The sequence below is a fragment of the Catharus ustulatus genome, chromosome 2 (assembly GCF_009819885.2).
Source record: "Catharus ustulatus isolate bCatUst1 chromosome 2, bCatUst1.pri.v2, whole genome shotgun sequence".
Lineage (NCBI taxonomy): Eukaryota > Metazoa > Chordata > Aves > Passeriformes > Turdidae > Catharus > Catharus ustulatus.
In genome coordinates this window covers 72,406,981-72,434,220 of record NC_046222.1, presented here as the reverse complement: position 1 = coordinate 72,434,220, position 27,240 = coordinate 72,406,981, and the positions used below count along the sequence as shown (strand labels likewise).

General features: G+C 39.4%; 1 protein-coding gene across 5 annotated transcripts in view; it reads left to right on the top strand.

Moving 5' to 3' along the window:
- Nucleotides 1–18,113, top strand: part of TBC1D4 (TBC1 domain family member 4) — a 102,203-nt gene extending 84,090 nt beyond the window's left edge. For 2 of the 5 annotated variants that reach the window (XM_033051480.2, XM_033051483.2), the window contains 10 exons: nucleotides 131–288; nucleotides 1,172–1,381; nucleotides 3,238–3,240; nucleotides 4,886–5,044; nucleotides 6,373–6,531; nucleotides 6,971–7,215; nucleotides 9,933–10,092; nucleotides 12,262–12,431; nucleotides 14,140–14,316; nucleotides 15,877–18,113. In XM_033051480.2, the coding sequence (XP_032907371.1) occupies nucleotides 131–288; nucleotides 1,172–1,381; nucleotides 3,238–3,240; nucleotides 4,886–5,044; nucleotides 6,373–6,531; nucleotides 6,971–7,215; nucleotides 9,933–10,092; nucleotides 12,262–12,431; nucleotides 14,140–14,316; nucleotides 15,877–16,104 (1,669 nt within the window). In that variant the 3' untranslated portion in view covers nucleotides 16,105–18,113. Of the gene's footprint in view, nucleotides 1–130; nucleotides 289–1,171; nucleotides 1,382–3,206; nucleotides 3,241–4,885; nucleotides 5,045–6,372; nucleotides 6,532–6,970; nucleotides 7,216–9,932; nucleotides 10,093–12,261; nucleotides 12,432–14,139; nucleotides 14,317–15,876 lie in introns of those variants that run through there. The other 3 variants (XM_033051482.2, XM_033051484.2, XM_033051485.1) reach the window with 2 other exon arrangements.
- Nucleotides 18,114–27,240: the final 9,127 nt, after the last annotated feature.

The following is a 27,240-nucleotide window of genomic DNA, read 5'->3' as shown; positions in this document are numbered from 1 at the left end:
GCCTTCTTAAGCTTCCCCACAAATGCTCCTGCAGGTTTGGTTATGCAGTAGACAGAGTTAATAAATGGCTTTTTTTCCCCTACAAGGAATACTGACTTTAAATACCCCATCTGCTTTTTCTTTCCTTCAGTGATGGGGAGGGAAAGAAAAGAACATCAGCCTGCAGCAGTGAATCTCTAAATGCTGCAGGGGCCACGCTCACACCTCGCCGCGTCTCCTGGCGGCGGAGAATATTCCTGCAGGTAGCTTCACCTATGAATAAATCTCCTTCCAAGATGCAGCATCCAGGTCTGTGTGTGCTTTTAAAGAAAATAAACAAGCAGTTGTTAATTAATACTGTAGTGAACTGCAACATGTGATAATATGAAAGGGAGAAGGCAGTCAGTGTGGTATAATATTCATGCTAGAACCTTGCCAGAGATCAGTTGTGCTCATTTGGCATTTATTTAGGTTTTTGTTGCTTTGAAGAGAGGATTTTGGCATCAAAATTAAATGATTTGCAATCTGCCATAGCTTCTGTAGCAAGGAAATTAAGACAGGTGTCTTGCTGACTAAGACATTCTTTTTAACAGTTAGGAAATTAATAGGAGTCTTTGCAGAAAAGGGTAAATTTTATATCTTGTTTTTGTAGTGCACATAGCAGCTGTTGAATGTGTTAATAATTCTTACAGCTTTAAGCCATTCAAGGTAGAAACCTCTGAAATAGCTGAAATTGTGCTATTCATAAAGTCCTGTTTGGCAGAATTCTAAACCATAGCAAACTCTATATTTGGAGTGCTGTAGCACTCTCTGTATTGCAGGTTAGCAGATGGAAAAAGTAGCTTTAATGTAGAACCCATGGTAAATCATAGCAGTAAACAAGCTCAGGTGTAAAGGAGGCTTTATGGGTAAATGTCTTGTCATAACTGTGGAAGGAGCTGGCAGGAGAAAGATTTGAAGTACTGAGTGACCCTTTATCTAACTCTACTTAATTTAAGTATGACTTTATTAATGTAAACAAAGAACATATTAAAAATAATTTTCTTCTGTTGCACTGCATTTTCTCTGTCTTTGGAATCAGCAAATCACTGCTGAATGTGAAAGACAGCTCTTTTTGTTCTGCTATGACATAGATTTTCATGATACATCAAACAATCTGAGTTTGCTGTAATAGCTTTCTGATTCTTTGCAGATGGTCATGATGGAAGTGAATTGTTACCCTTATCCCTTCTTGCTCCACCCCTGGAGGAGGACCCTCTTGTTCTAGTATTGCAAAATGAGGATGGTCCAGATAAAACTGGAGAGAGGAAAAACTCAGAAGAACTGCAAAGTCTGTGGAGAAAAGCCATCCATCAACAAATTCTGTTACTTCGAATGGAAAAAGAAAACCAGAAGCTGGAAGGTTAGCTATTTAGAAAATACTCCTAAAAGCTATTGCAGACTCTGCTGCCTGAAGATGAAAATTGTTCTGGTGTTGGGCACCTCAAACAGAGATGTGGTTCTCTAACTTTTTAGTTACAGTATTAGAAAAAGCCTGTTTTTCCTAGTCTTGTCTCAGTCTACCAGGTTCTCTGTCTACCTGACTTAAAATGAGTAATCTTAGTGACAGAAGAACAGAAGAAAGTGATAAATTTTCCTTTTAGAGTGCATGTTAGACAAAGGATGCTAGTCAGTGTTGTATCTGTCTGAGTTTAGGAGTTCTGATGTGGAGTGAGGAGAACAGGTGCTGTGTGAACACTTAGGTATGGTGAAACCTTACCCTTTCTATCTCGTTTCAGTCCTTTGCAGCTCATGGCCTTTCTCTCCAGGCTTTTTGTTCTTCATTAACCACATCACAGTGGTAATTTATTAATGCTTGAATCCAAATATGATTTTTGAGCAACTGGCTCTTGAGGTATGTCAGAAAGTTCTGTTTTTTAGAACATGAGCACTGTACACTGAAAATTGAGTGCTGTTAGAGAGGGATCTAAAGTTGGCTATTCTGATTGTCAACTCCCTGAGTTTCTGGCTAGGATATTTTATTAAATAATCTAGTCAAGACTCACACAAGTAAGATAGGATGCATAATAGACTAACAAGCTTTTGGTGCAAGCTGAAAATTCCAAGTGTCCTCTCTACAATTGCTGCCTTCATCTTCACCTTTATGTTGTATAACCTATATGGTAGACTGATCCTTCATACTACCATACTACTTCATACATAATGGTCTTGTAAAGATCAGTTAACTCTTTCTCCTTCTTTAGACTAGCTTACTGGGAAACAGGGAGAGGAAAGAAAAACATCAGGACGGAAGTCTTTCCATGTCCATACAAGCGAACATCCTTGAATGTATTTCCTACACATGTAGTGTATTGGTGCTGTTTCTCTCTACAGTCTGTCTCCCTTTTGATACACAGTTCTGTAGAAACCCTAGATTCACAGCCAAAATCTTCATTTCATAAACCATTTCAGCAAATAGTCTATTTTTGTGGGGTGAGGAAGCTGGAGATCTGCTGTGGTGACTAATTTCACATTATTCCCTCTGCTACTTTGAGCTGCTGAGGGATAAACTCCTTGTTATACCTGCAATTTGTGGCTGAGGGTACTGAAAACTGTTAAATCAGTCCGGTTCCTTAAGACTCAGTTACAAGTTGCTTCCCTTCTGTAATAAATATGCAGAAATCAGGTTCTTCCCACCTGATCATTTGTGGTGACAACATCTTTGTTGTCAGCAAAGATGCTGAACTTTGCCAGCCTATATTCTTGGTTTGTGCTCTGAGCAGCATGTGTCCGTTCTTGTATTCAGGTTCATGAGTACCCCTGGTGAAACTGGTGCTCTTGCTGACTAGAATTCATCACCTTATTTTCAAAGGGTGAAAAGTAAACTGTTCTAACACCTATTTCTAGGTCTCCTTCCTGTGGGCTGTTATAACATGGGCCATTTTATGGACAGGACATATACAGAGTTGATACATTCCAAACAAGTGTAGGTTCAGGTGGTTCTTTGCATCCTAGCCAACAATTAAATGTACATCCCAGGAAAGGGAAATGTAGTAACATAAATGCAGACATTTCTTTACTTGAAGCCAGGTTCCTAGCTGTGAATTTATTAGCTGTATATATTAGACTGGTTTAAGACTGGAATCACTGTGAAATTGTTTCTAGTGGATTTCTGTTAATCCTTTGTTCACTTTTATGTACAAAATATTAATAGAACCTCTTTTCCTATTCCTTTTGCTGTCGAGGAGACTTGAATGCTATTAGTTCTTTATTTTACAGAAGGTAAGTTCTGTCAGTTGCACAAACTTGCTTTCTTTTTCTTTTCCTTTCTTTTTTCTTTTTTTCTGAGAAGCTAGAAGCTCCTTTTTCCAGTAGATCACCTAGAAATATAAGAGCTGCAAAAAGTAGGAGGCCACCTAGCAGTGATTAGAAAAAATGTTAGCAAGGATGGTTGAAAACAACCAGGGATGGGGTATTAGACAGGGCATGTATGATCAACAGGCAGACTTGCTGGCTTTCACTAGGGTTAATTGCACTGTTAACGTGGGAGTTTGTTGTCACACTGAGATATGTAATTGCTGTCTTGAATCTGTTGCATGCTGCTTACAAGAGTGGGAATTCCTGGGTGAAATCGTACAGCAGTAGGGTAGCATTTGAAATCAGCCAAGCTGAACTGCAAATTCCTGTGGTAAGATCACACTCCCATTTTTATGGCAGTACACTGCACCTTGTATAGTACCTGCTTCTTCAGGAGCCCCCTGTAGTCTTGAATGGGTAAGATCTCAGAGGTGTAACATTGGAAATAATTTGTCATTTTTGAAGTGGGCTAGGCAATGATCCTGTGGATTGATCCAATATTGACTCTATCTGAAGTGAAGATGGTCTTGTTTTGCAGAATGTATAAAAATGTGAGCAAGAGTTTGCTTTCACCTAGAGATGATAGTGGGAAAGGGAATACATTTTTAAGAGAAAGGAGGCTTCTGCAAGTAGTGTGCACAGATCAAGGCAAATTTTGGATAAACTCAGTTGCAACTCAGAGGTGATATTGTGAAATGTGCAGCTCACTCCAATGACAGTTAAACATATCTCTCTAAATTAAGACACATTCAAGTCTTGGTTTCAGTTTTTTGTACCACTAGTTAGAGGAACTGGAGTGTTTTTCTGCACATGCATCATGAATAATAGAATACCCAGAGTTAATTTCTTAGTAATGGAAATGAAAGCTGCTTCTCCATGAAATGCCAGAGTGACAATGCAGCTTTATTTCAGAAGTAATGAATACTTAGTACCAGGTAGTTCTGTGCAGCAAAGCTCTTAAGTTTATAACAGCAAGAGTTCTGTGGTTCAGCACAAATGTATTTATCTGGATATGGTTGATGCTGGTTCATTCTGTTTGCACTAGTCAGCCTGATGATGCTAGGTAGTAGTGCTAAGAACTAATCTCACTCTTTTAAGGGACATGTAAGAACCTGAAACAGTGTGATTGACTTCAGTTCAGAAGACTTGCCTAGCTTGCTTGCCTAAATCTCTAATACAATATGTTTGGGACTTTCCATACTCAAACAATTGTAATAATGTTCAATATAAACAAGAATAAAGTGATCAAAGATGTTTTTGCAGAGCAGGTGCTGTGAGGTTTTGTTGAGTGGGTTTTTTTTTGCCACAAACTTTAAAAAATATTTTTATGTGCTTCATAAATTGCTAATATTCATGACCCAGTAAGAGAAGTTAAATTGTTATATGCAACATCTTATGACAACTGGGCCCATCTAAGCTATAAACTAATGAGTTGTAGATTCATTTATTCCCAGTCAGATTATTGGATAGATATATTTAATTTGAGTGGGGTTTCTGTATTTGCTGTTATCTTGTAATTTGGTGATATTCTGGTTTTCCATGTGCTCTTCCTTTTTGTTCTGTGTTCTAGCGAGCAGAGATGAGCTCCAATCAAGAAAAGTAAAACTGGATTATGATGAAGTTGGCACATGTCAGAAAGATGCCATAAATATTTGGGATAAGAAGCTACTAAACTGCAGAGCCAAAATCCGATGTGACATGGAAGATATTCATTCCACTTTAAAAGAAGGTATTTATGTAGGAGGGCTTTTAGCTCTGAAGTTCCAAGATCATAGTTTTTGTTCCCCTCTGATACCAGCAGAAATCAGCAATACACTTTTTCCAGTAGCAAAAAATTAACTTATTTTCACCAAGGTGCTGCCTTCTCCTGAAGGACAGAAAATAGGTTCTGCTGTGCCTGCAGCTTGCAATGTCAGCACAGCAGAAACATGCACAGTCATACTCCTGAAAGCAGCATCTTGTTTCTATGTGTCATTACATTAAAGATTGAACTTGGAGCTTCTGCAGCCAACATTGTGACCTCTTGGTTTTTGATCAATGGATCCAATTGAGTCTGAACTTCAGATGTTCTGATTTTACTTGCTTACTGAGAGGGCAGGGCCATAATGTCTGCTGTGGACTGTGCCTAAAACCTACAGGAATCAGAGCCAAGTTTTGGAGAGTCTGGATTATGGTCACTTTGTATTTCATTTCCTGGAGTGAAAAACTGGGAATTTTGTCTTGAAGTAGATATTCCTTTGGACTAGCCATAGGCCAAGAGGGTGTCCAGAGGGTTTTGTTAGTATGATGCAAATATAGGGTCTGATTGCGCTGCTCTGCTCTCGTCCATAGAATCTCATGTCTGTGTACAGATGCTGAAAAATAATTCAGTGTAATCTGATTGTGGTACAGAAGGGAAGTTTAAATTACTACCAAAGTAAATTGTCATAGGTATAAAACAGTTCCTGTTAGTGACCTGCAGAAGTCTGCCAACAATTTATTTACCTTGATACCCTATCTTCTGCTGTTGGATTGCAGTTCAGAGTTGGGAACAAAGATACGATTTTTTAACTTGTCTTCTTGTTAAATAATTATTTACCTAGAAGGTATTAGCAGAGTTGACATTTTGACTTTGAAGGGTTGGTTTACAGAGTCAGATACCGAACAGGGATGTATCTCTCCACATCTGTGGACTGACATGAGCAGCCCTTTGCAAAGGGAAAGAGGAATTGGACTTCCCAGTATTTTACACTTGTGAATTTAGTTCAGCTTTTCTAAACAGGCCGTTCTACATTCTGAGTGTAGTTGTGTGTCTTTTCCTGCTGGAGGCTAGAAAACTGGCCAAAAAAAGTTGCTCAGAAGTGGCAAAGCAAGAGCTATCTACCCCTAAGTTTGTAGTTCATGTTTAGTTTGTGGGACTGAGCCATGGCTACTGAGTGAATGCTCTGCAGAGTGGAGTTCACTTTGTAAGGGATTCTCTAGAGTGGTTCAGCCAAAATTATGACAAAGCAAATTCTTTTGTTGCAGCACTAAAAATATCCCCTTGCTTAGGCCTCTTGTTTTTTGACTGACCTGCAGGTGTACCAAAAAGTCGTCGAGGAGAAATTTGGCAGTTTTTGGCTGTGCAACACCGAGTCAGGCACAGGCTGCCAAATAAACAACAGCCTCCAGACATCTCTTACAAAGAACTTCTGAAACAACTGACAGCTCAACAGCACGCCATCCTCGTAGATCTAGGTAAGTCTGTCCCTTCTGACTGGTTTTGTGAGTCATTGAGTGAAAAACACACTAGTCATAATAGAAGCTGTTGCTGAAGATAGATGCTACTCTATGAGCTCCATTTTCTATGTCATCAGGATACATTCTGTGTGTGCCACTTAGAGTCCTGTAGGCAGATGATTTCCTAGGCTATGCCATTCATATTTACACCCTTCTGCATCTATTTGAAAAGAGAAGTCAGTTGTTTCTGCAAGTTCTGTGCAGACAAGAATATTATATGAGTTCAAAAGGTGCAGTCCAAAATCAGTGGTAATATACAGATTGATCTGATTAAATGCAAACTACTTATGAAAGCAAAGAGAAATGGTCTGAGGGAGGAGAAGTGCTGTTTGTCAGATGGACTGGGGTTTCTCTTCAGAATAATTGAATATCAACTACTCTTCTCTATTTATGTCAGGACGGACATTCCCTACACATCCCTACTTTTCCACACACCTGGGAGCAGGACAGCTGTCACTATTTAATCTCTTGAAAGCGTACTCTTTGCTGGACAAAGAAGTGGGTTATTGTCAAGGTATAAGTTTTGTAGCTGGAGTGCTGCTTCTACATATGAGTGAAGAGCAGGCCTTTGAAATGCTGAAATTCCTCATGTATGATCTTGGCTTCCGTAAGCAGTACAGACCAGACATGATGTCACTACAGGTAAGGCAGTCCTTCTGGAGCAAACCATAGTTTTAAATTACTTTTGACCTCGTAGAGGTTGTTTAGGTTCTCCAGGGCCTTATGAAGCTTCTTATACTGTTTTGGAGGTTTTGAGGTACATGTATATTTTACTGTCAAGCCCCTCTCTGCCTCTCAATTTGCAAACAGAGAAGTTTAAAACTTGCAGTTTTTCCTGCCGTCTCTTCAGAAATTCTGCTTTTTGCTATTTTGCACTTCTTTTTCTCTTCGTCACTGCTCTCTCTTCCTTATGCCAGAAGGAAACGGGTATGCTTTGGTCATGTATGGATGGAGTTGAAAAATAGATTTTGTTTTTCTTCAGTCCATGGGCACTTGGATGTAGAGGTCTCTCTTGTAAGGCCAAGTCAAGTCAATAGTGACACACAGTGGCCAGTCAATGTATTCTGCAGTCATTTGTACTTGGGGCTGCTCTGCCTTGACTAATCATTTCACCTCTTTTTCTCTCATTTCTTCTACTTCATCACCCTCAACAGAGAGAGAAAATCGATGCATTTTTAATAGTTTAATTATCTTGTGCAATTATGCATGCTGTGCAATATTATTTAACAGCTAGCTATAGATACTCAAGACTGTTTAGGAGGGAGACAGAAAATTTTTCAGACCTGTATAAATTTCAGGGTTTAAAGTTTGAGAAATATTTCACCTTGACATGTAATTGTCCACTGATTTGAATAATTATGATAAACTAAACACCCTTTATATTATAAAGGAATATACCATTGAAAAGTTGAAACTTTTATAATCCACAGTGGTGGAAGAGAAAACAAAGCAGCAGATAATACAAAAGTCTCCTTTTTTTTCCCCATGGTCCCTGCATAGCAAACACTCATAATTGGGTAAAACTAAAGGGAGAATTTCAGCCCACTTTTCATGACCAGTCACTTTAGGTGCTTATTTAGCAAATGTCCAGAGCAATGGAATAGTTAAAGAAACTGTATGTACTTGTTCTAAAAATGATAGAGGACTATAAGTGTAAGTATGCTATAGCAAGTTTGTTGTTAATGAGTTAAAAGTGAATACCCATAAAAAGCATTGTTTTACCTCCTCCTGTTCCATCCCTCCCCACAGTATTTAAACCAGTGAGGGTCAAAGTGTGATAAATGCATGTTTGTGGGGATTTTTTCCCCTAGAAGATGTGTGTGTGTTATACTGCAGTTGTAGACTTCCATCCTCTGATGATTTGAAAGCATTCACATGTTCAGGATTTGATACTTGCATTCAAATGAGTGTGACTCTTTCGTTGTCAGAACCTCTTTAGTAAGAACACTTTGGAATTTGAGAAAGTTTACCACTTGTAGTACTGCTTGCCTTTTAAATTAAATGACCTATCTTTCCCCCCAGTTTGCTTCTAGGCAGTTCTTCTGTTAAAGTTTTGTCTGCTCAAGACAAACTAGGCAAAAAGACTTAGAGGATCTTACTATATTTGGGTTGTTTTCTAATAGGAGTAGAGCACTACAAATTCTTTTGAATTTTCAGTAGTGAAACACAAACAAGCTTATAGGCAGAATTGGCTTCAGTCCTGTGAAAGAAAAATGTTGGATGATTCTTCAGTATAATGAAAATTTATTTGACCTTGATTTTTTAGTTGTTGTCTGGGAAAAGTAGTAATGTAGATCCTTTATCCCAGTTGGTTTACTGCCCTGTGGTGCAGTTCTGATTTCACTCATGTTTTGTATTGACAGTGTACAAACTGGCTTAGTTGGTATCATACACAGTTAAAGCAAGAGCTCAAATGCATGCACAGAGTTAGCTGTTCTGCCTAAATGAAAGTGATCCCTCTGCTTGTGTGCAGTCCTGACATACAGGTAGCTTCAAGTGCACTCAGCTTTTGGTAGGGAGCAAGCATGACCTCTAGAAGCAGGAAAATAGCTGGATTTAAGGAGTCATTTTCTTATTGAGGAACAGATTCACCTTAAGCATAAAGCACTGTTGACAATAAAATTGGACCTGACAACTGATCAATATGTGTCTGCTTCTCATCTTCTGCTTTCTGAGAGAAGCGTCACAAGGAAATAATTTACCACAGAGTGGTATTTTTAGCCATGAATAGCACCTTTTAACCATTTTCCCTTGCAACCTTTTATAGGTTGCAACACTTTTTTGTATCAGAATCTTAAACTCCACAGGACTACTGGGAGATGTGCTGGGAAATATGTGTGTAGTACGCCTCTGTGTAAAATGTATTCTGTGGGTACAGAAACTCTCTAAAGTAATGGAGTTTTAAATGCAGCAAAAATAAGACCAAAATTCAAAGAATTAAAGCTGAAATGTGTAAATTTAATCTCAAATAACTCATGAAGAGTTTTGACATCTTGGAAGAGGTACAGCTACTTTCATTGCTGCAAGACTGAAAGTTCTGGTTTGACAAAGTTAGAGCCATATATTCCCTTCTTACCTTAAGCCTGTGAATCTGTAATGATACTTCATTAGTAATCAGGTTCAAACTGTTGTTTGTTATTGACTGCCCTGTTGGTTTTAATTCATTAGTGGCAGGTTGTTTATACATGAGTAGATACCACTCGAGGCCCCAGGAGGCAATTAAGCTTCATTTTACTGTGCCATCTGTACTGCAATTAATTTTCCTTGAATGAAATAGGAATGATTTGGAAAATTGAGTAAAGCTGAACTTTTCTTTCTTTCCTTTCTTCCCCACCCCCCAATCCCCTCATGCACCGTAGATTCAGATGTATCAACTCTCAAGGCTTCTACATGATTACCACCGAGACCTGTATAATCATCTTGAAGAGAATGAAATCAGTCCCAGTCTTTATGCTGCACCGTGGTTTCTTACACTGTTTGCATCTCAATTTTCATTAGGATTTGTAGCCAGAGTGTTTGGTAAGAAAGTTTATTCTATTGAAATAATAAACAGAACAATATCCATTGTGTTTTGAAACACTCCGGGAGTAGTTTTCTACATGCTGGGGACATTTGGGATGACTGTTGTGGGTGGCAAGTAGCAACACTTTTCATGGTGGGATGTCAGCTCCTTCTTAAGAAGAAAATCCAAAAGATATTTCTTGAGATGTTAGACTTGTGCAAATAATTATATCTTTGCTTACTACCTAAGAGACTTCTGAAGTGTAAGCAGCAGAAAGTTTATGGTTGCAAATGTATTTTATGCAAATATATTCAGTTTATATCAGTAGAAAAGTTCATCTTGTCGAGCATGCAAACTGAAAAAAGAAAATGCATTTGTGAATTCTGATTCTAAAGTGCTTTCTAAAAAAATTCGAGTTAATTTGAACTTAAAGGCTGGTTTAGGCGTTCATGTATATATTGAAAAATTTCCAAATCTTAGTATGCCTCTGATTTAATTTAAATATTTTTTTCATTAAAAACTCCTCTTCAGGCAATGTGTAGTACAGAAGCCTAAATACTGATTATGCCTGGTAGTGTTTACAGTTTCAGGATGTCAAGTAATTATTTTTGGGTTCTTTTCTTATCCATAAGAACTTCCAGCTTAGTCAAATCTCAAGTCATGCACCTTTCTTAAAATTTATTTATTAATGCAAAACTCATTGTACTTGTATATGCATCAAAAATCTAAGTGCATGTGTAAGGTAATTCCTTATAAATCAGATACTTTTTTCCCTTTGATCTTTCTGTTTTCATATGGCACCTTTTGTCTTTCCCCAAGAAAGTCAACCTGACTTTGTCTCATGTTTTAATACTAGAGTGTGTTAGGTTCTCAGTCTGTGTGGTGTGTTGGCTCGGTGGCAGGAAGAGGGTTTTGGTTGGTTGGATTTGTTTTTAAGTTTTTAATTTTTTTTTTTAGCCAGTGCTGGCTGCTGTCTGGGTAAACAAATGATTGGTGTATCTCTTTCTCAGTGGTGTATCAGTCATGTGAATATTTGTTTCCCAGGGGGATTTCTGGATTCTGGGCACCTTGAGCATTTTGTGTTTATTTCTTTTTTGTTGTTTGTTTTTTTCCTTTCCTAAATGAATTTTTTACAGATGGAAAAGATGGGAAGGAGGTTCGATGTTCATTTCTCTGTAAATAAGCTGAGCAAGGCAGGTTCCCTTTTTAAAATTGAAAAGTTACTGTGTTGTTTTACTTCTTAATGCTTTGAATTCCTGAATTTTCAGTATCTTATGGGCCATTGTCATATACAGGAACAAATGGCTATTGTCTGTCCTTCACAAATGATATATTTAATGCTGTTTGGATGTCCATCATAGACTTGAGAAGGGAGAATTTCAGGAACTGCATGTGAGGGATATGGCTGCCTCATCAGTGTCCTTGTGCTGCTGTGTGATATTGGATTAGGCCAGAGATAACTTCTTAAGTATCAGGATCAGGAATTGAATTTCCTCAGTTGTGAGGCCCTGAACACTCTGTGGTGTGACAGAGCCAACAGCTCAGGAGGTTTATTTGAAATGCCCATGTGCTGCCTTCATCTCAGTAACTTCGAGTCCACCACTGATTCTGAGGCAGAATTTCTATTTACTGTCCTCTAGATTCACATTTCTATACAGTCTGTGTCTACTGACCTGCAGAGCCCAGATTTTCCTTGCTTATCCATGTAATAATACCTCAAACTAAGGATTTGGGGCTTAGATTATAGCCAGTAAGGTCACTACTATGGATTTTGAAAACAATATAACTGGTTATGGAATCTACATTATTTTATTTTCAAGGACTAGATTCTGCCTGTTGAAAACTGTTGTGTTGTGATCTGCTCCCCAGTTGCTTTTCAGTCACAGGAGCACTTAAAACCAGTTAGCAGTTGGTTAACAGTCTCTGGCAGACAGTGATGAAATGCTTATGGCAGATAACTGCTACAGACATAATAAGCATGCAGTATTTTCTTTAATGCTGTCTCACGTCTGTAAGATTGAGGAAAATTCATGCTTTATCTTCATGATGAAATGAGACAGGTTGCACTTCTGAAATGAATACATCTGCACTGTGATTGATTAAAAAGAGCATCCCAGTAAATATATGTAATATTCCAATTACTCTAGCTCCCATTTTCAAGATACTTTAATTATTTTCTCTTTTAGACATTATTTTTCTTCAAGGAACAGAAGTCATATTTAAAGTAGCACTGAGCCTACTTAGCAGTCAAGAGACATCTATAATGGGATGTGAGAGTTTTGAGAACATTGTTGATTTTCTTAAAACCACTATTCCAGATATGACAAAACCTCAAATGGAAAAAATTATTACTCAGGTAAGGATGTTTTTCCTCTTTACTTCCCCCCTCCCCCAATTAGTTTACTTTAAAAGAATCACCCTTACACTATATGCAAAAGTCTGCTCAGAAGATATGTAAAGCTTCTTGAGAAATACTGTCAATGGCTGGAATCTGTGTATCTGTAATTGATCTTCCTCTGCATTAAAGCTGCAAATTGAGAATGAGCCTCAGTCTAGTACCTTAATTGTGAAACTTTGAGCAGCTCTCCTCCTTCAGGTGGTAGTTCAGAGATAACAGAAGAGCTCTAGAAAACCATGTCCCTCGGCAGGAGTGGAGTAAACACTTGTGCATTCCTGTGGCTTGTTAAGGTTTGACTCAGGTGCTGTTAGATAAGAATTCATTTTCTGACAATGTAAATCTTCATTTCTTCATTGCATTGACTGTCATTGCCATGCTAAACCTGTGTCAGGCACTTCTGTGTCTCTCAGGACTCACTGATTCTGGCAGTGGTGGAGATGGAAGTTTAACACTTCTGATACTCTTAGACATTAAATCTGTTCTGTGCTCTGCACGGATTGCAGAGCAGCTGTGCTGTGCGGGCAGGGTAGAAATGACTTTATGCAAAGCCAGGTCTGATAGGGTAAAGAATGGGTTATGTTGCCTGCAGAGCTGAATGTGGTTACATGCAGGGCAGGTCAGCTCAGCTGAGTGTGCTGTGGTCTCTTCTGAGCAGCCTTCCAGATCTGCATTCATGTGTAGACTGCCTGTATCCTGTTGCTGCTACCTAGCCTGGCTGCAGGGGCAATTGCTTGGCTATCTGAGTCTTGTCGTTCCCAGGACCATCCCCTTATAATGGGCAATGAAAGAAAAATGTAGATTATGCAGATCTGTAATACACAGATGATTGATCAGGTAACTATGTAGAGGAAAATGGTACTTATCCAGCTTGAACACTACATAATTTAAAGTTTTATCTCATTTGAATAGAATAGAACAGTGAAAGTAATATGGAACTTGGTTTTTCAGGGAATCCATGTGTGTCTTGTGTTGGTGGAATGTTTGTGATTTCTAGGAAAATTGATGTCACAGTAGAATCCTTCAAGTCCTAGTCTAAAATCCTTGGTAATTTTCTGAAGCTGAGAGGCTGTGACTAGATGTGTAAACAGATTGGGGTCATATGTCCCCTCACTGTTAGAGGCTCAGTTCTGTAGTCTTCACAATGCTTTGTCCATAAAATAACCCAGTAAGAAATTAGTGTGTCATCATGCAGGGATAGAGCATATGGAAACTATAACGATGAAGAATGTTTTTACAGAAGTCTGTAAATTAGCTCTTGGAGGCAAGGGATCCAGTTTTGAAGGCAGAGATCTGATTAATCCCTGATTTAAAAATTCTATCTTGAACTTCTTAATATTCCTGAGCAAGAGTCAATAAAAACTTTGTCATATTATTAAATTCTTGGATTGAATAAGACTTCTCTGCTGATACATCTCGTAGTAAGATATAGTATTTGGTAATTGTGAAAGGCATGATCCGATTTATTCTGAAGTCTATGATTTATTATGGTTACAACTCTGTTATAATGCTCTTACTGTAGACATCCCCTTAAAATACTTTTTTGAAGGGAACAGGAAAAGCATTAATCAAGAAGAGTTGACTCTTAGTCAAACATTCATATTCACATAAACATTCAATAGGGAACATTCCCTATTGTAGTTAAAAATGGACTTTTCTCTCATGGCAGGTGTTTGAGATGGATATTTCAAAACAGCTCCATGCCTATGAAGTAGAGTACCACGTTCTTCAGGATGAGCTACAGGAAAATGTGAGTCCCTGTGACGAAGGTGAACCTCTGGAGAAGCTGGAGAGGGCAAACAATCATCTGAAGAGGCAAAACATGGATTTGTTGGAGAAGTTACAGGTAAACAGCGTAGGCTACAAACTCATGGTGGAGTCATTTCTGTGATTCAGCCAATAGAGGAAAATTTATTAAGTGTATGTGAGAAGTCTTCTTACTGTGATACCTTGTGCAATAGAGCAGTTCTCTTAATTACAGCCATTCACTTCTGCTAGGCATACCTCTCTTCTCTTTGTCATTCCTTGGACTTCTCCTTCTTGATTTACATTTCCTTTTTCCCAAAATCTCTCTACCCTTATCTGCCATAAAATCTGTTGGCAAAATCTGTGTATCTTACTGAAAAGTGAGTTCTCTGTCCCTTCATCTCTCTGCTTCCCTATTTGGAAAGTTTTAAGAAATAATCCATAGTGCAGCAGATTTGTTTTGTCCAGGCCTTGATAGGCAGTGTTGTTTTGTTTCCTTTTGTTGAAACTCATAGTTCTAGCAGACCTGATGACATCTGAAAGCCCACCAGACTTTGCCTGGTGAAGCTATGCTTTAAAAAAGCCCTCTCTCCTTCACTATTTACCCTTTGTCTCATAGCTTGGCCAAGACTTGCTTCAGTTGCAATATGTTGTATTGTCTTGCATTTTCTTGAAAGATAAGTTCTTGTTTTCTTCATCATCAGGCTATTTCTTGTTATATTTGTGAATTTGAACAAGCATTGCCAAGAGCTCAAAAAGCGCTTTCAGCTTCTGAAACGTGAAAATGGAAGGAAAAAAGGAATTATCAAGTCCTCATTATTTTTGTGTTTGTGGTATAAGGGTGCTGTGTTCTTTTGATACTGAAAACCAGAATCACTTGAACTTTTTACTATTATTAATTTTTCTTTTTTTATTTTTCTTTGTTTATTTACTGCAGCTGTGGCTTTTACCTCTGTTCTGAAAATGCAGCAAAGGCATACAATAGTTGAGGGGCTGATTTGAAAGGCTTTATCAAGGCTTTTCTGTTCTTTCAGAGTGCCTTACAGTAATGCATCTTTCTCAGCGCTTAACCTCTTCACCTTTTTGTTTGTGTAACTTCCTCATTCCTCTGCTTGTATCCTTTCCCAGGAACAATCAGAATTCTTCCAGTTCCCACAGAGGGAACTGCTGCTGCTGTGGTCCAGGGTTTCTTTGAATAGTCAGAGGAAGCTGTAGGTTTTAATTAGAGAATAGGGAACACAGTCTGATTCTAGACTTAATGTTGAGGTTCTCTTTCCCTCCAACTTCTCCATCCTTCTAACTTACTTTATCACAGAGGGTTCCCCTTGTTTCATCACTATCAGACAGGTCATGTCCTCCCTCTGCTGATTTCCTTTTTCTCCCTCTGGCTCCACTTCCTTGTTACTCTCAGCTGTCCCTTGCTTACTGCAACTTGCATGTCTCCTTCCCTTTGTAAAGCTTTGAGAAATTATTCAGATTGATCTGGCCACTATGAGGAGATTTTGTCTGTGATACACAGTATGCATTCCTTGTATTGTCTGCCTACACTGATGTCTTTTAGAAATAGCTATGTAATTCTTTCCTTAGCAGATACTATATCATAATATTAAAAGAAAACTCTTCAGAATTTATCAATATATTATAATCTTATTGTTTACAGGTTGCTCATGCTAAAATTCAGAGTCTGGAAGCCAGCCTGGAGACTGTTTTGACACGAGAGAGCAAAATGAAGACTGTAATTCAGTCCCTGGAACAGGAGAAGATAACATATCAAAAGACTCTTGAGCAGATTGTGAAATATTTGCCAGCAGAAGTGTTGTCAGACTGTGAACTGCTCCTGAAGGAAGTAAACTATAACCCAAATAATAAAATATGGAGTAAGCCATAAACCAGGGTTTTCTAGGCTTAGAAAAAACAAAAAGGGAATGAACAAATTTGTATGCTGCTTACAATAGCTATTTAGCAATAGGCAACGGTATTACCCAAAAATAGTGCTGGGACACTCATAGCTACAGATGGGCCTTCAAGTGTCAGTATGCAAATTCAGGCTATTAATTTTTTTATGATTATGTAAATAAATCACAAGGGGGAAATAAAGGATTCTCACATGTAATTATGATGAGTAGATGTATATTTGGAGTTGACCTAAAGGAAAGGAGAAATTGGAGTAGAGAAAGATAATGGCGATCTGCAAATTCATTCTGGATGTACTTGTCTTGTAGTGAAATGAGGATAGTGTGTCTTTATATATATGTATATTGAATATGTTGAATAATACTTGAAGAAAAAAAAAAAAAGGAGAATGTAATTTTCCCTCCAAAGAGCAGCATGTTTCACGTCTTCTGTGGAAAATCTGTGTGAACTCATGCGTGCCTCTCTTTTAATTCTACTGAGATTGTGAGCACAGACCGCTAAGGAGACAAAGTATCATGACCTGGTTTGCACAGAGAGAGCTGTAGTGCCATCCACTGCCTGGGCTGGACCAGTCAGCAGTGTAATTCCACATGCATGTTGGAACTGGAAACAAAAGAGCATCACATTATAGCTGCACCTCCACTACCCAGAGCTAAGGAACAGGTGTCTGCACACACTCACAGAGCTGGCCAGGGCGAGAGCGAGCAGTGACTGCCACTTCCTTCCTGGCCTGTTTGCTTCCACCTGTGCTGGGGCTGATCGTGATGAGGAGAGAAGGAAGCACAACAGTGGGATGGTATTTATCCTGATATTGATTTTCCAGTGGAGACTTGCCTGTTGTAAGAGTTAGGTGTGTCAGGGGTTCTCATTTAACCAAAGAAATGCTGCAAGAAGCTTTGTCTAATTGTATTGGGATGCAGAAAGCTGTTTTAAATTTTATTTGAGAAGAAAATCGAGGTAGGTTGCAGTAAGTGTGAGTGCACAAGAGAGGACCAAGCAAGTCTCAGATATTATGTACCTTTCAGTTTTCACATATACAGTGGCTATACATTTCAAAGGGGATCCTGAAGTACAGGCACAATTTTAATAACACTTTCCAGGCTATTCCTGTTTTAATACTGCTTTGTGATATTTTTAAAACAAAAGTCATGAATTTATGTGTTCTGGACAGAAGGTGGGATAAACTCTGATCATTTCAAGTGAAAAATTATGTTTATAGAGTTGCATATAGATTTGAAAATGTTTTTGAGTGGAATTTTTGAGAAGGCTTAGACAAATGTGTAATAGATAAGTATTTTGAAGTGCATGTCTGAACCCTTAATTGCATTTTACAGTGGCTCATGTTATCTCTTTCCATTTCTACTGTATTTCAGGAAACACTTATTCTTTTTAGTAAGAAAACCAATTAAGCAAAGTGCCAAATACAGCAGTGTCTTTTCACATAAGATTGTCCAATTAAGAAAGCAAGGACTGAATATCACTGCATTCTAAGTATTATGTTTTATGTTACCATAAAAGTGAGGAACAACAACGCTTATTTCCTTCACACTGTGGAACTCAGGGGCTTCGGCTCTCCTGGGTGTTTTGTTGTTGTTTTTTCACTTCCATGGTGTTTTATTTGATTAAAGATCTGATTTACTTAAGAGTCTCTCTTTTTACATTTGGGGTGAAAGGTCTTAGCAGGGTGTATAAAACTATGTGGAATCTGTCTAGATGTTTTAAGAATGTCGTATTGTACTAGATGGGGAAATGTCAAGTGAAAAAGCAGTTCTTTGCATTTTTTTTCAGAGTGAGTTTTAGCTGATGTGTACATAAAAAACTAATCCCAGGAACTGCAGCGTCTATTACAAAGAACCAAGATTATTCAGATACATCTTTTTTTTAAAGATGCACTGGATGAGCTTTATCCTCTGTTTCACTTCAGAATTTTTTCATGTAATGCCTGGAGAAATTCCAATAAATGTCATTGCTGCATTTCCCATAGCCTCTGACTAGTTTTATTTTTCTACACTTCAGGTACCAATCTCGTTCTCAATAGTACCATTCACATGAAATATGAAAAGAATCTGTCTTTAGTTTCTGGTTGTGGGGAAGCAAACCTGCAGTATTTGTAAAAGTACACAGAGTACAAGGAAGGATGTTCTTCTCAGGGAGAGTAATCTTACATGGTTCTTAACAGAAGATGAAATTGTTTAAAGGTATTTTTGATCTGTAGCAGTTCAGTTAGTACATATGCTTATTGAAACGAGTAATTTGATAAACTCTGTGTATCTAACTTTGAAATGGGAGGAGGGTGCAACAACACATGGGAGTAAACTACAGAAGTAAAACCATAGTGAGGTGGGTGGCTCATGGCATCAGGACACTTCTAATCATGTTTGTATGCTGAACCCAAGAGTGCCTTGTAATTGGGGGTCTCTAGGCTGTGTAGCTTGAAGTCTGCACTCAAGCAGGTATCCTCAAGATCATCTTCAGATTAATAGCTAGCAAGATTATTTAGAAGATTGAACTGGATATGTGTTTGTGTCCATCTGTAATGTACAGACAGCTTTACAGATGTTCTGTGCAGTTGCACTTGTGCAGCTGTGAGGAGGGAGGTCTTAAGGTGCAGTGGGCCAGAGGTAGAGCTGCAAGGATAATTGCTTGGGAGAAGGGGCATTTCCTGGTATTGGAAAAATTGCTTTTCTATTTCTATATCTTGTTTTTCTGATGGGAAAAAAAAAAAAGAAATTCAAAACAAAGCTACTGCTCTCTCTGAACTAGGCATAACAGAGTTCTCAGTTTTTGGTCTCAGCTTCTGGAGAACTAAATCTTGGGTGAAAAGTATCTGCTGTTTTCAGAAGCGGATGACTTAGACTGCTTTCTGTTGGTAGAGGGCTTTTTTCAAAGTCTGGGAAGACATATGTCCTTCTAGCTCACTGGTAAGTGAAGAGTTCCACTTTGCAGGAATACAGCCAAAATAAGTCAGTCTGGTAGGAAGAGTTAATGCAGGAGACTGTTACTCATTTTTTTTATGGATGGAAAACCTGGGTAGAAAGTTGTTAGTTGGGTTTTTTTTTCTTCTCCTACAAAGTAAAATATTTATTTCTCTCCTCAAAAGAAGAATGTTTATTTAAGATGCCTGAAGTTGCATTTGTTCGCTTTTGTCTAAAAAAGCACTAGATTTTACAGAAAATTTGCCTTTCTTGAAATCACGTATCTATTAAGTTGTTTGATTGTGGCCACTTCTTAGCTCAGTATCACTACAAGAAAGCTGAACAATTTGTAACATACAAAAGAATTTCAGTGCTTTATCCAAGAATTTCATATTACTACTGTGATCCAGAGGGTCTGCATCTGGACACTTAATCTAAACCTGAAACCACAAAGGTATTAGTGTGAATAGCGTTTTCTGTGCTGAGGTGAATAACCCCAGGCAGTGTTAACAATGATTATCCAGTCAGTCTTTGTAGTCATAGATGGGTGTTGACAGGCATGTGCAGGCTGTAACATGACAAGATTTATGCCAGGCTACACCATCCTTTAGAAGAATTCTAATTGATTCTGTATTTCTGTGTATTTCTTGTACTGCCACAATTAGCTCTTGAATGCATTTAATTCCTCAGTCTTTATAGTGACTAGAAAAAACAAAACATAACACTATTTTCAAAAAAGACACATTCAGTATTTAGCTATATCCTTGCTCCAGTGTGAAAGAGTGAGTTTATATGTTTATAAGTTTGACATGTTAGCTCATTCTGTCTGAAAGTGTGTTGAACTCTGCAGTGACAGTAAAAAGCTGGGCAGTGAAGCAAAGATGACTGTGTGCCTTGAGCAGCTGACAGGTTGTGTGCTGGCTGGTTTGCAGTGTAGTAGAATCTGGACAGACTGGTACTTGGTCTGTTTGGTTTTACTCTAATATTGACCTGTTAATAAGGAAGGAGCCTTCCAAAGGAAGGAGCTGGCAGTGCACCTTCATCAAAATGTTCTGTTGGCATTTCCTTTGAGTTGAGAAGTCTTCCAGTCCTTAACTGTTCTCTTCAGAACTTTTGCTCAGCAGCCACTTTTAACAAGTGATTTGGGAATTGTTTGTGATCTTACCATTAAAGAAACTTCTCCTGCAGCTTATCCAGACTGTTTCTGTGCTCAAATTGCACTTACTTAAGTTTTCACTCTGATAAAGGAAAGTAAGAAGGTTTTATTATATGGATTTTATTTTTGATGAGAGCATGTGCTGAGAGATGACACAAGTGCTATACATCATTTCTTGCTGGAACTTAAGTGGGAGAAAGCATTCTGTGCCTGATGCACCCCAGAGCAAGGTTGGCCCTTTTGCTGTCATGGCAACTGCTGCCTCAAATTTAACTTGTCATCAACCCAAATCCCTAGATCACTTTCTGCAGGACTGCTCTGCAGCCTCTCATCCCCCACTTTGTACATATGACCAGAATTGCCCCATCTTAGATAGAGAACACAGCACTTGCTCTTGTTAAATTTCATACAGTTGGTGATTGCCTAGCTCTGTAGTCCATCCAGATGTCCCTTTAACCTTGAGGAAGCCCACAGCTCCTCCTAGTTTGATATCAGCAGCAGACATGGGGACTAGAGATATCCTGGGGGGCAGTGTGAGGTGCAGATCCAGGCTAGCTGGGACCCAGAAGCAGCCACCATGCAGAGCCTGGCTTGCTCAGCACCCAGAACCAGTCTGTGGGGGGCTGTGGGCAGGCTGCCCATCCCTCCATGCTGCAGGTTTGGGCTCCTTGCTGCAGGTGGGGCCAAGCCTGGCCTGTGCTCTGTGTGCCCATGTCCTGTGCCGTTTGTCCTGAGTGTTGTCTTCCAGTTTAGTGTTATGTCCTGGGACAGCACTGGAATGCAAACCAAACCAGAGAAAGTAGGGATGAGGGGGAGATGTCCTTTGGAGTGCACACCTGATTCTAGTTCAAACCACTGCTGTGGGCAGACCCCCAGTGCCAGTCAGAACTCCCTCCATTCTCCTGCTCCTGCTCCTGCTCCTGCAGGATGCTTGACTAGTTCTGTGTGGAGTTGCTGGGCTGTCTGCATTATCCTCTGCAGCACTCAGTAAAGGGTGATATTTGATATTTTTTCCCTCCCAGTGCTACAAAAAACATATGCCTTCAATTTTTTTTGCAGTGATCAATTTCTAAAGTTGGTATTCCCAAAGAAATCACAGTTATTCTATTTGTGCTTGAATATTGCCCACGAGGTGTCACTGTTGGTTTTGTACACGCAGCTCGTGTGTGTGGCGGCTTGGGGGGTGCTGTAGATCTTACTTTAGAGAAGAGTATGAATTTAGTTTCCTGTCTGATGAAGCATGATGCTCTATTTGCATGTTACTTGCAATAAAATGTGATGTTTGTGGCGTAAGACTTTATTATAATGAGAGGACTTACTAAATGACATATAGGGCCATCTCAGAAATGGATGTCTTAACAGAGTTTCATCTTTACACGTGTGTAAGAGAGTTATGGAAGCACTTCATCCTAAAAACACACATACATTCTTCCCAGCAGTCTCATCCCAGGTGTCTCCTTTTACACTATTTTGTTTGAGCAGAATCTGTGTTTCTTGAAAGCAGCATTAAGTTGATCTGGTCTAACCGTCTGATTTCAAACTAACCCTGTTCTTGTCTTTTTAAAACAAGACTTTCTTGCAATAATCTTCCCCATGTCCACTAAATCTCAAATAATCAGTTCTTTTTTCCTAGTTTTCTTTTAATTAATCTTACTGGGGTTTAGTGGTCAAAAGGAAGGTGGAGGATTTGCTCCTAATTTTCCTACACCTACAGAATAAACATTATTTGCTGCTTCCATTTTCCAGTTAACACATTTTCCCTCCAACGGCATTGCTTTCCTATTGGGCACTGTGCTCACTCTGAAATGTGAGGACACGTTCAGATAATGTGATGTTCCAACCATCCAGACTCAGCTGTTCCCAAATGCATCTGGACAACAAGCACAAGTCATGTTTACCTCCCAACCAGAGCCCCATGGTCAACTACTCAGCAATTCCCTGGGGACCTCTGGGCATAAACAAAAAGGACCACAGCTCTTCCTTATACGATGCGTTTGCTTTTCTAAAAGCGCCAAATTACAGATGGGCCTAATGGGTTGAAGGTGCTTAAAGCAGGGCCAGTGCACTTCATGTGCAATATACCATCATTTGAAAAGCTCTCACGTTGTGGAAACATCATTCAAGTGCTAATTTAAATGATACTAACATCTGAAACGAAGGCATGCTCTGACATTTATAGGTTTAATGTCTATTTCTGCACTCTACCAAAATAGATGGGCTGTGGGTGGTTCTATGATTATTGCTGTGCATTAGCAAGACAAAAATCGTGTAGGCAGCTGCTATTATGCCTGAGTAAATATAGATGGGGGAGAATCTATAGAGTAATTTTTTGATGTCACATGTTTATTTAAGATATAATTAGGAACAACATTAACTTCAGTAGTGCTTGAGGCTTTGGAGAGGGAGAGAGTATCTTAAAAATTCAGTGACTGATATGCCTCCATACTGCATAGCCTGGGGTCCTGGTAGCAGGGATGGATTTGCACAGTTCTGGGAGCAGGGATTCCCTCCAGCTGTTTGCCTGCTGAACAGTCACAGCTATTGAGGCTGAATCATTGTTAAGCCATCATCCTGACTAAAATTTGTGACCTTTGTGTCCCGAAAACTTCAGAGGGCTTTGATAGGCTGAAATGGTTATTTTTGCACTGACTTTTGGTATTGCATGTTGTGGAAGGAAGAAAAGTAGCAATTCTGGAAGAACAGAATTTTATCATATTTTCCCCTGGACATGTAAAAGCTATATCCTTCTTACTCCAAATGGGAAGGGAAATGAGGAATGCTGAGCCACTAAACTGTTCACAGTGGCATAACTGCTTTCAGTACTTTATATTCTTGGCAGGAGGACAGGATCTTTTTTTCCCTTTAGGTCAGCTGGTTCCATATGTGTAGCCACTGAAATCCTGTTTGCATTCTTCACAAAGGGTGACACTTCTTACCATTTCCTTGGCTCGTGGGTGATGTTCTTACCAACCTCAGCCTACTGGAGAAAGATACCATCTAAGCTCTTGTGTTTTCCTAAAAAATGTATTTTCATCAGCTCAGTGGAAAGTAACATTGCTCTCCATCTTCTGTGAAAATGCAGAGAGCCTTGTCTGGCTGTTCCTTGGGGTTAATTTGCATGTTCCTGCAACAGGCAGTTCCAGAGGATGTTTCATATGCATGGCCACAGCTGGCCAGTCATTAAAAGGTCCAGGGCTTGGATCTTGATAACACTCCTAGCACATGATGGTGTTGGGTTTTTTGTTTTCAACTGTCTCTCAGTGGAAGACAGCTTGATGTAGTTAAACAGCCCTGAAGGAAACTTCAGCTGAGGGGGCTGGAGATGTGTAAAGTGGTTGTGTGTGGGAGGGGAGGAAGACATGGAACTAAGGTAGGAAATCATAGAGTAGATGAGACAAACACTTCTCCATTTATAGGAGCTTATTTATACCAAAGCTTATGATAGTGTGTCAGTTTTTGAGGAATTCTGGTTTCTTGACATTTGTCCTATTTATCTCTTACAAAAATATGTATTTTTCAGAGCACCACCTGAAATGATCATAGCATCCTAAAGAGCAAAAGCACTCAAATGGTGCAAAACTGCTGAGAGAAGAATCCTTCATTTAGGAAACTATATTTATTTGTGATGTGAGAAAGCCTACACAACAAAAATCTCATAAGATGGCAAAAGATGTGCACTGTCCCAAAAATTTGCCATCAATCAAAGAGGTGGGAAGAGCAGCATCAGCCCAGGGCAATTATGATCAGTGTAGGCAGATGTACAACTATACTGTAAGTGCCTGTAGAGGTGGGATGATTTGATTTAACCTTCATCAAGCTTTTTGGGTCAACACTGACTTTGTAGAGACTTCTCCAAAGAGTAAATCTTGTTCATCTAATTTTGATGTCCACCTTATTCTGGCTATGTTGAGATCTAAAATATGTACTCCTTCCTTCTCTCCCATCCGCTGCAAATACCAGCAAGAAAAGTATAGGTGCAGCGCCTCTTGTCAAGCCCTCTATATAATTGCCTAATGGTTATCACAATTGTTAAGAAACAAAAAGCATGATTTCTGGTCAAAAATGCATCTTGGAAAAAATTCCAGCAGTGGATAAATAATATGGACAGCTTCCACAGCCTTTTTTGTTTATTCTTATACTTAAGAGATTCAAATAATGAGCAGGACTGAACCCTCAAAGGATCTCAATTACTGACCCTCTCCTCCTCCCACTTCCCCCCTTTATGGCATGCTTTGAGGGAAATTATAATGAACATGCTATTAAACAAAACATGACCCCTCAGGCTATCTAGGCTGTGGCAGATCCTCTGCTCCTTTGAGTGTGCTCCCTCCCCTGTGTGAGCTTCAGTCCTGGTAGGACTTTCCAGCCCATTTTTGCTCCCACACTTCGAAGTTCGGTTCTTTAGTCACCACATTGGGGAGAGCAGGAAAAGGAGAAGAGAGAAATGTGATTCTGTCACTGTCTCTCCACACATACCAAACTGCTGTTCTTCAACTGCAGTGTCATCTGAGCTAGTAGTTTCAGGGGTTTATTATTATTTTTATTTTCTTCCTTTTCTTTCCCTTCATCTCAGGGGTGTCTGAGCCTGAAAAGAGTCTCAGTGTAAACCTCTGAACACAGAAATAAAATGTAGTCCATCCTGTGTGAAATAGGAAATGAATAGCAATAAAACTTTGCTTGGAGCTGGAGTGAAAGGTGAAGGAGGATTTGCTACTGCTGCTGGCTCAAGTAGATAGAGCACACTGGAGTTTAGGGCCTGGTTCCATATATATGTGGTAAAACAAATGTGTGCTCTATCACCATCCATAGTGTGTGCGCACAGCAGCAAACCACTTCAAACACAACTAAAAGTGTAATGGCCCAGAAGGAGGGAAGGAAAAGGAGAAACAGAAGAGAAGGAGGGAACATATAGTGCAGGAGAGGACAAGGGCTGGGATTGCATTAGGTATGTGGGGAGAAACCCATGCCACTTTGCCTGCTGGAGGTGCTTGTCCCCATAAGGTCTGGAGTCACAAATTAGGCTGGGATATCTCTCTAGAGCTCTGCCAGCAACCCTCTGCAAGCTGTAAACATTTCAAGATATAATGTTTACTGCCTTTCACAGTAACAATGTAGGGAGGAGAAAGAACCTACCAATAAAATCCTCTGCAGCCCTAAAGCACCCTGATGGCACCCACAAACACTGCTTACCACAAACAGGGTTCCTTTTCCCACAGGAAACAAGTCACACATTAAGTTTTGCCACAAACACAAAGTCACTTGAACAACTGGAGTGGGTAAAACATTCTCCTCTATCCAAAGAACAATTCAGCAAGTTCACCTAAAACTTCTGAAGTCATAAAATGGAAGAGATGAACTTTTGAACAAAGATCCAGTGCACAAAATCCCTGCATCTCTTTGGCTTGGTCTCTGACCTGCAGGTGAGGAGGAACTCTAGTTTTCAGAAAAATCCAAATGCCAAGTCAGGCAGTTAGAGCACACGACCTCCTTGGTATCAGCCTTTTTTATAACCCTCCAAATGTAACAGCACCCTTATGGTCAGATTGTTAAACTTTTTTTTTTTTTCTTTAATGTCAGAATATACATTGGTCTGTGCGTGTAAATGATAGATACCATTTCATTACAGAGGAATCAAGGATGTGTAGTATGTTTCTTTGATTTTGCAGGGGCTGTAAGACTTGTGTACTGAGAGTGGCTTCCTTTAGTCATCCTTTAAGAGAAGCTTTTATTACTTCCTTTGCCTTCACGTGAAAAGCCACACATAGTCATACCTATTATACCATGTAGGATTAACTGAGCTTGCAAAGGTTTGGGATATTGAGCTTTCTGCAAAGTCTGCTACCTAAGTATTTAAACACTCTTCTCATTTACATAATCTAATTGTTACATTCATTGAAACCTATTCTCTCTTCCAAATCCTACATCTGATCTCCACTAGGTAAATGTCAGAGCAATTAGATGGAAATGCATTAGACACAGATGGGAGGAAAAAGAAGATCACCAGTTTCTCAGCAGGGTTCACAGCCCTTTAACCACAGTGCAGAGCTGATGTGATCACCAATCCTATATCCCCCCTTATTCAATTTTGCCCCTAATAGCCATGGGAATAAAGCAATGTCAATAAAAGTAACTGTTTCACTCAATTTTTTCCTGACCACAGGCTGCACTAAAAGCTTTATTTTCTCTTTGCTCTACATGCTGGAGGGAAAGACAGAAGGAAGCCAGGTAGCTCACAGAGTGCGAGCTCACCACAGCTGTGGCAGGGGGGACAGAGGCTCAGGGCAGCAGCCTGAGACAGAGATGACCCAGGAGATTGAGATGTGATGTAAACTTCAGAGAAAACAAGGCTATGTCGATGTGCCCACCCTGTCTGCCTCCTACCCTGTGCTCCTTATGCTGCAGCCCTGAAACCTGAAGTGAAGGGGCAGGTGTGGGTGCTGGAGCAGCAGAGAGAGCTCCACAGAGCAGTGCGGGCAGTAAAGGCAAAGTGGGCTCTCCAGGGCTCCAGGAACACTCCTCAGTTTTCCTCTGCTCTTTCACCAGCTCTTAGCAGCCCTCTGATGATGGCTGAGATAGGGCTGTGAAGCAGGAATGTGGCTGTGCAATGCCCTCACTGGGGTGTGAAGTTCAACAGGCTGTGCTACCAATAAAAATAAATTTTAAAAAATGGAAAAGAAAAAAAGGAAAAAATAAAGAAAAATATGGTCATATCTGAGAGCCATCAGTAGTCTTGTGCTATGGAGTACTTGATGATGGTGATAAAAATATCTCCTGCTCTTTTCCTAAAACCCTTGACTGTGAGAGAACTTGGTAGGAAACAGCCAAAACTGTTGTTCTTTGTTTTGTCTCTATCACTCAAAATAGAAAAATAATGCCAAAACAAAAAAAAGAGCAAATAATACTAAAAACCAAAACCAAAACAAGAAACAAACAAACCAAAAAAGATCCCCAGAATTTTATTCATTCCTCTAACAAAGAAAATGACATGTAGCTGCTGCTAGGTTTTTGGAGACTGAAAAGATTAATGATTCCAAAACCC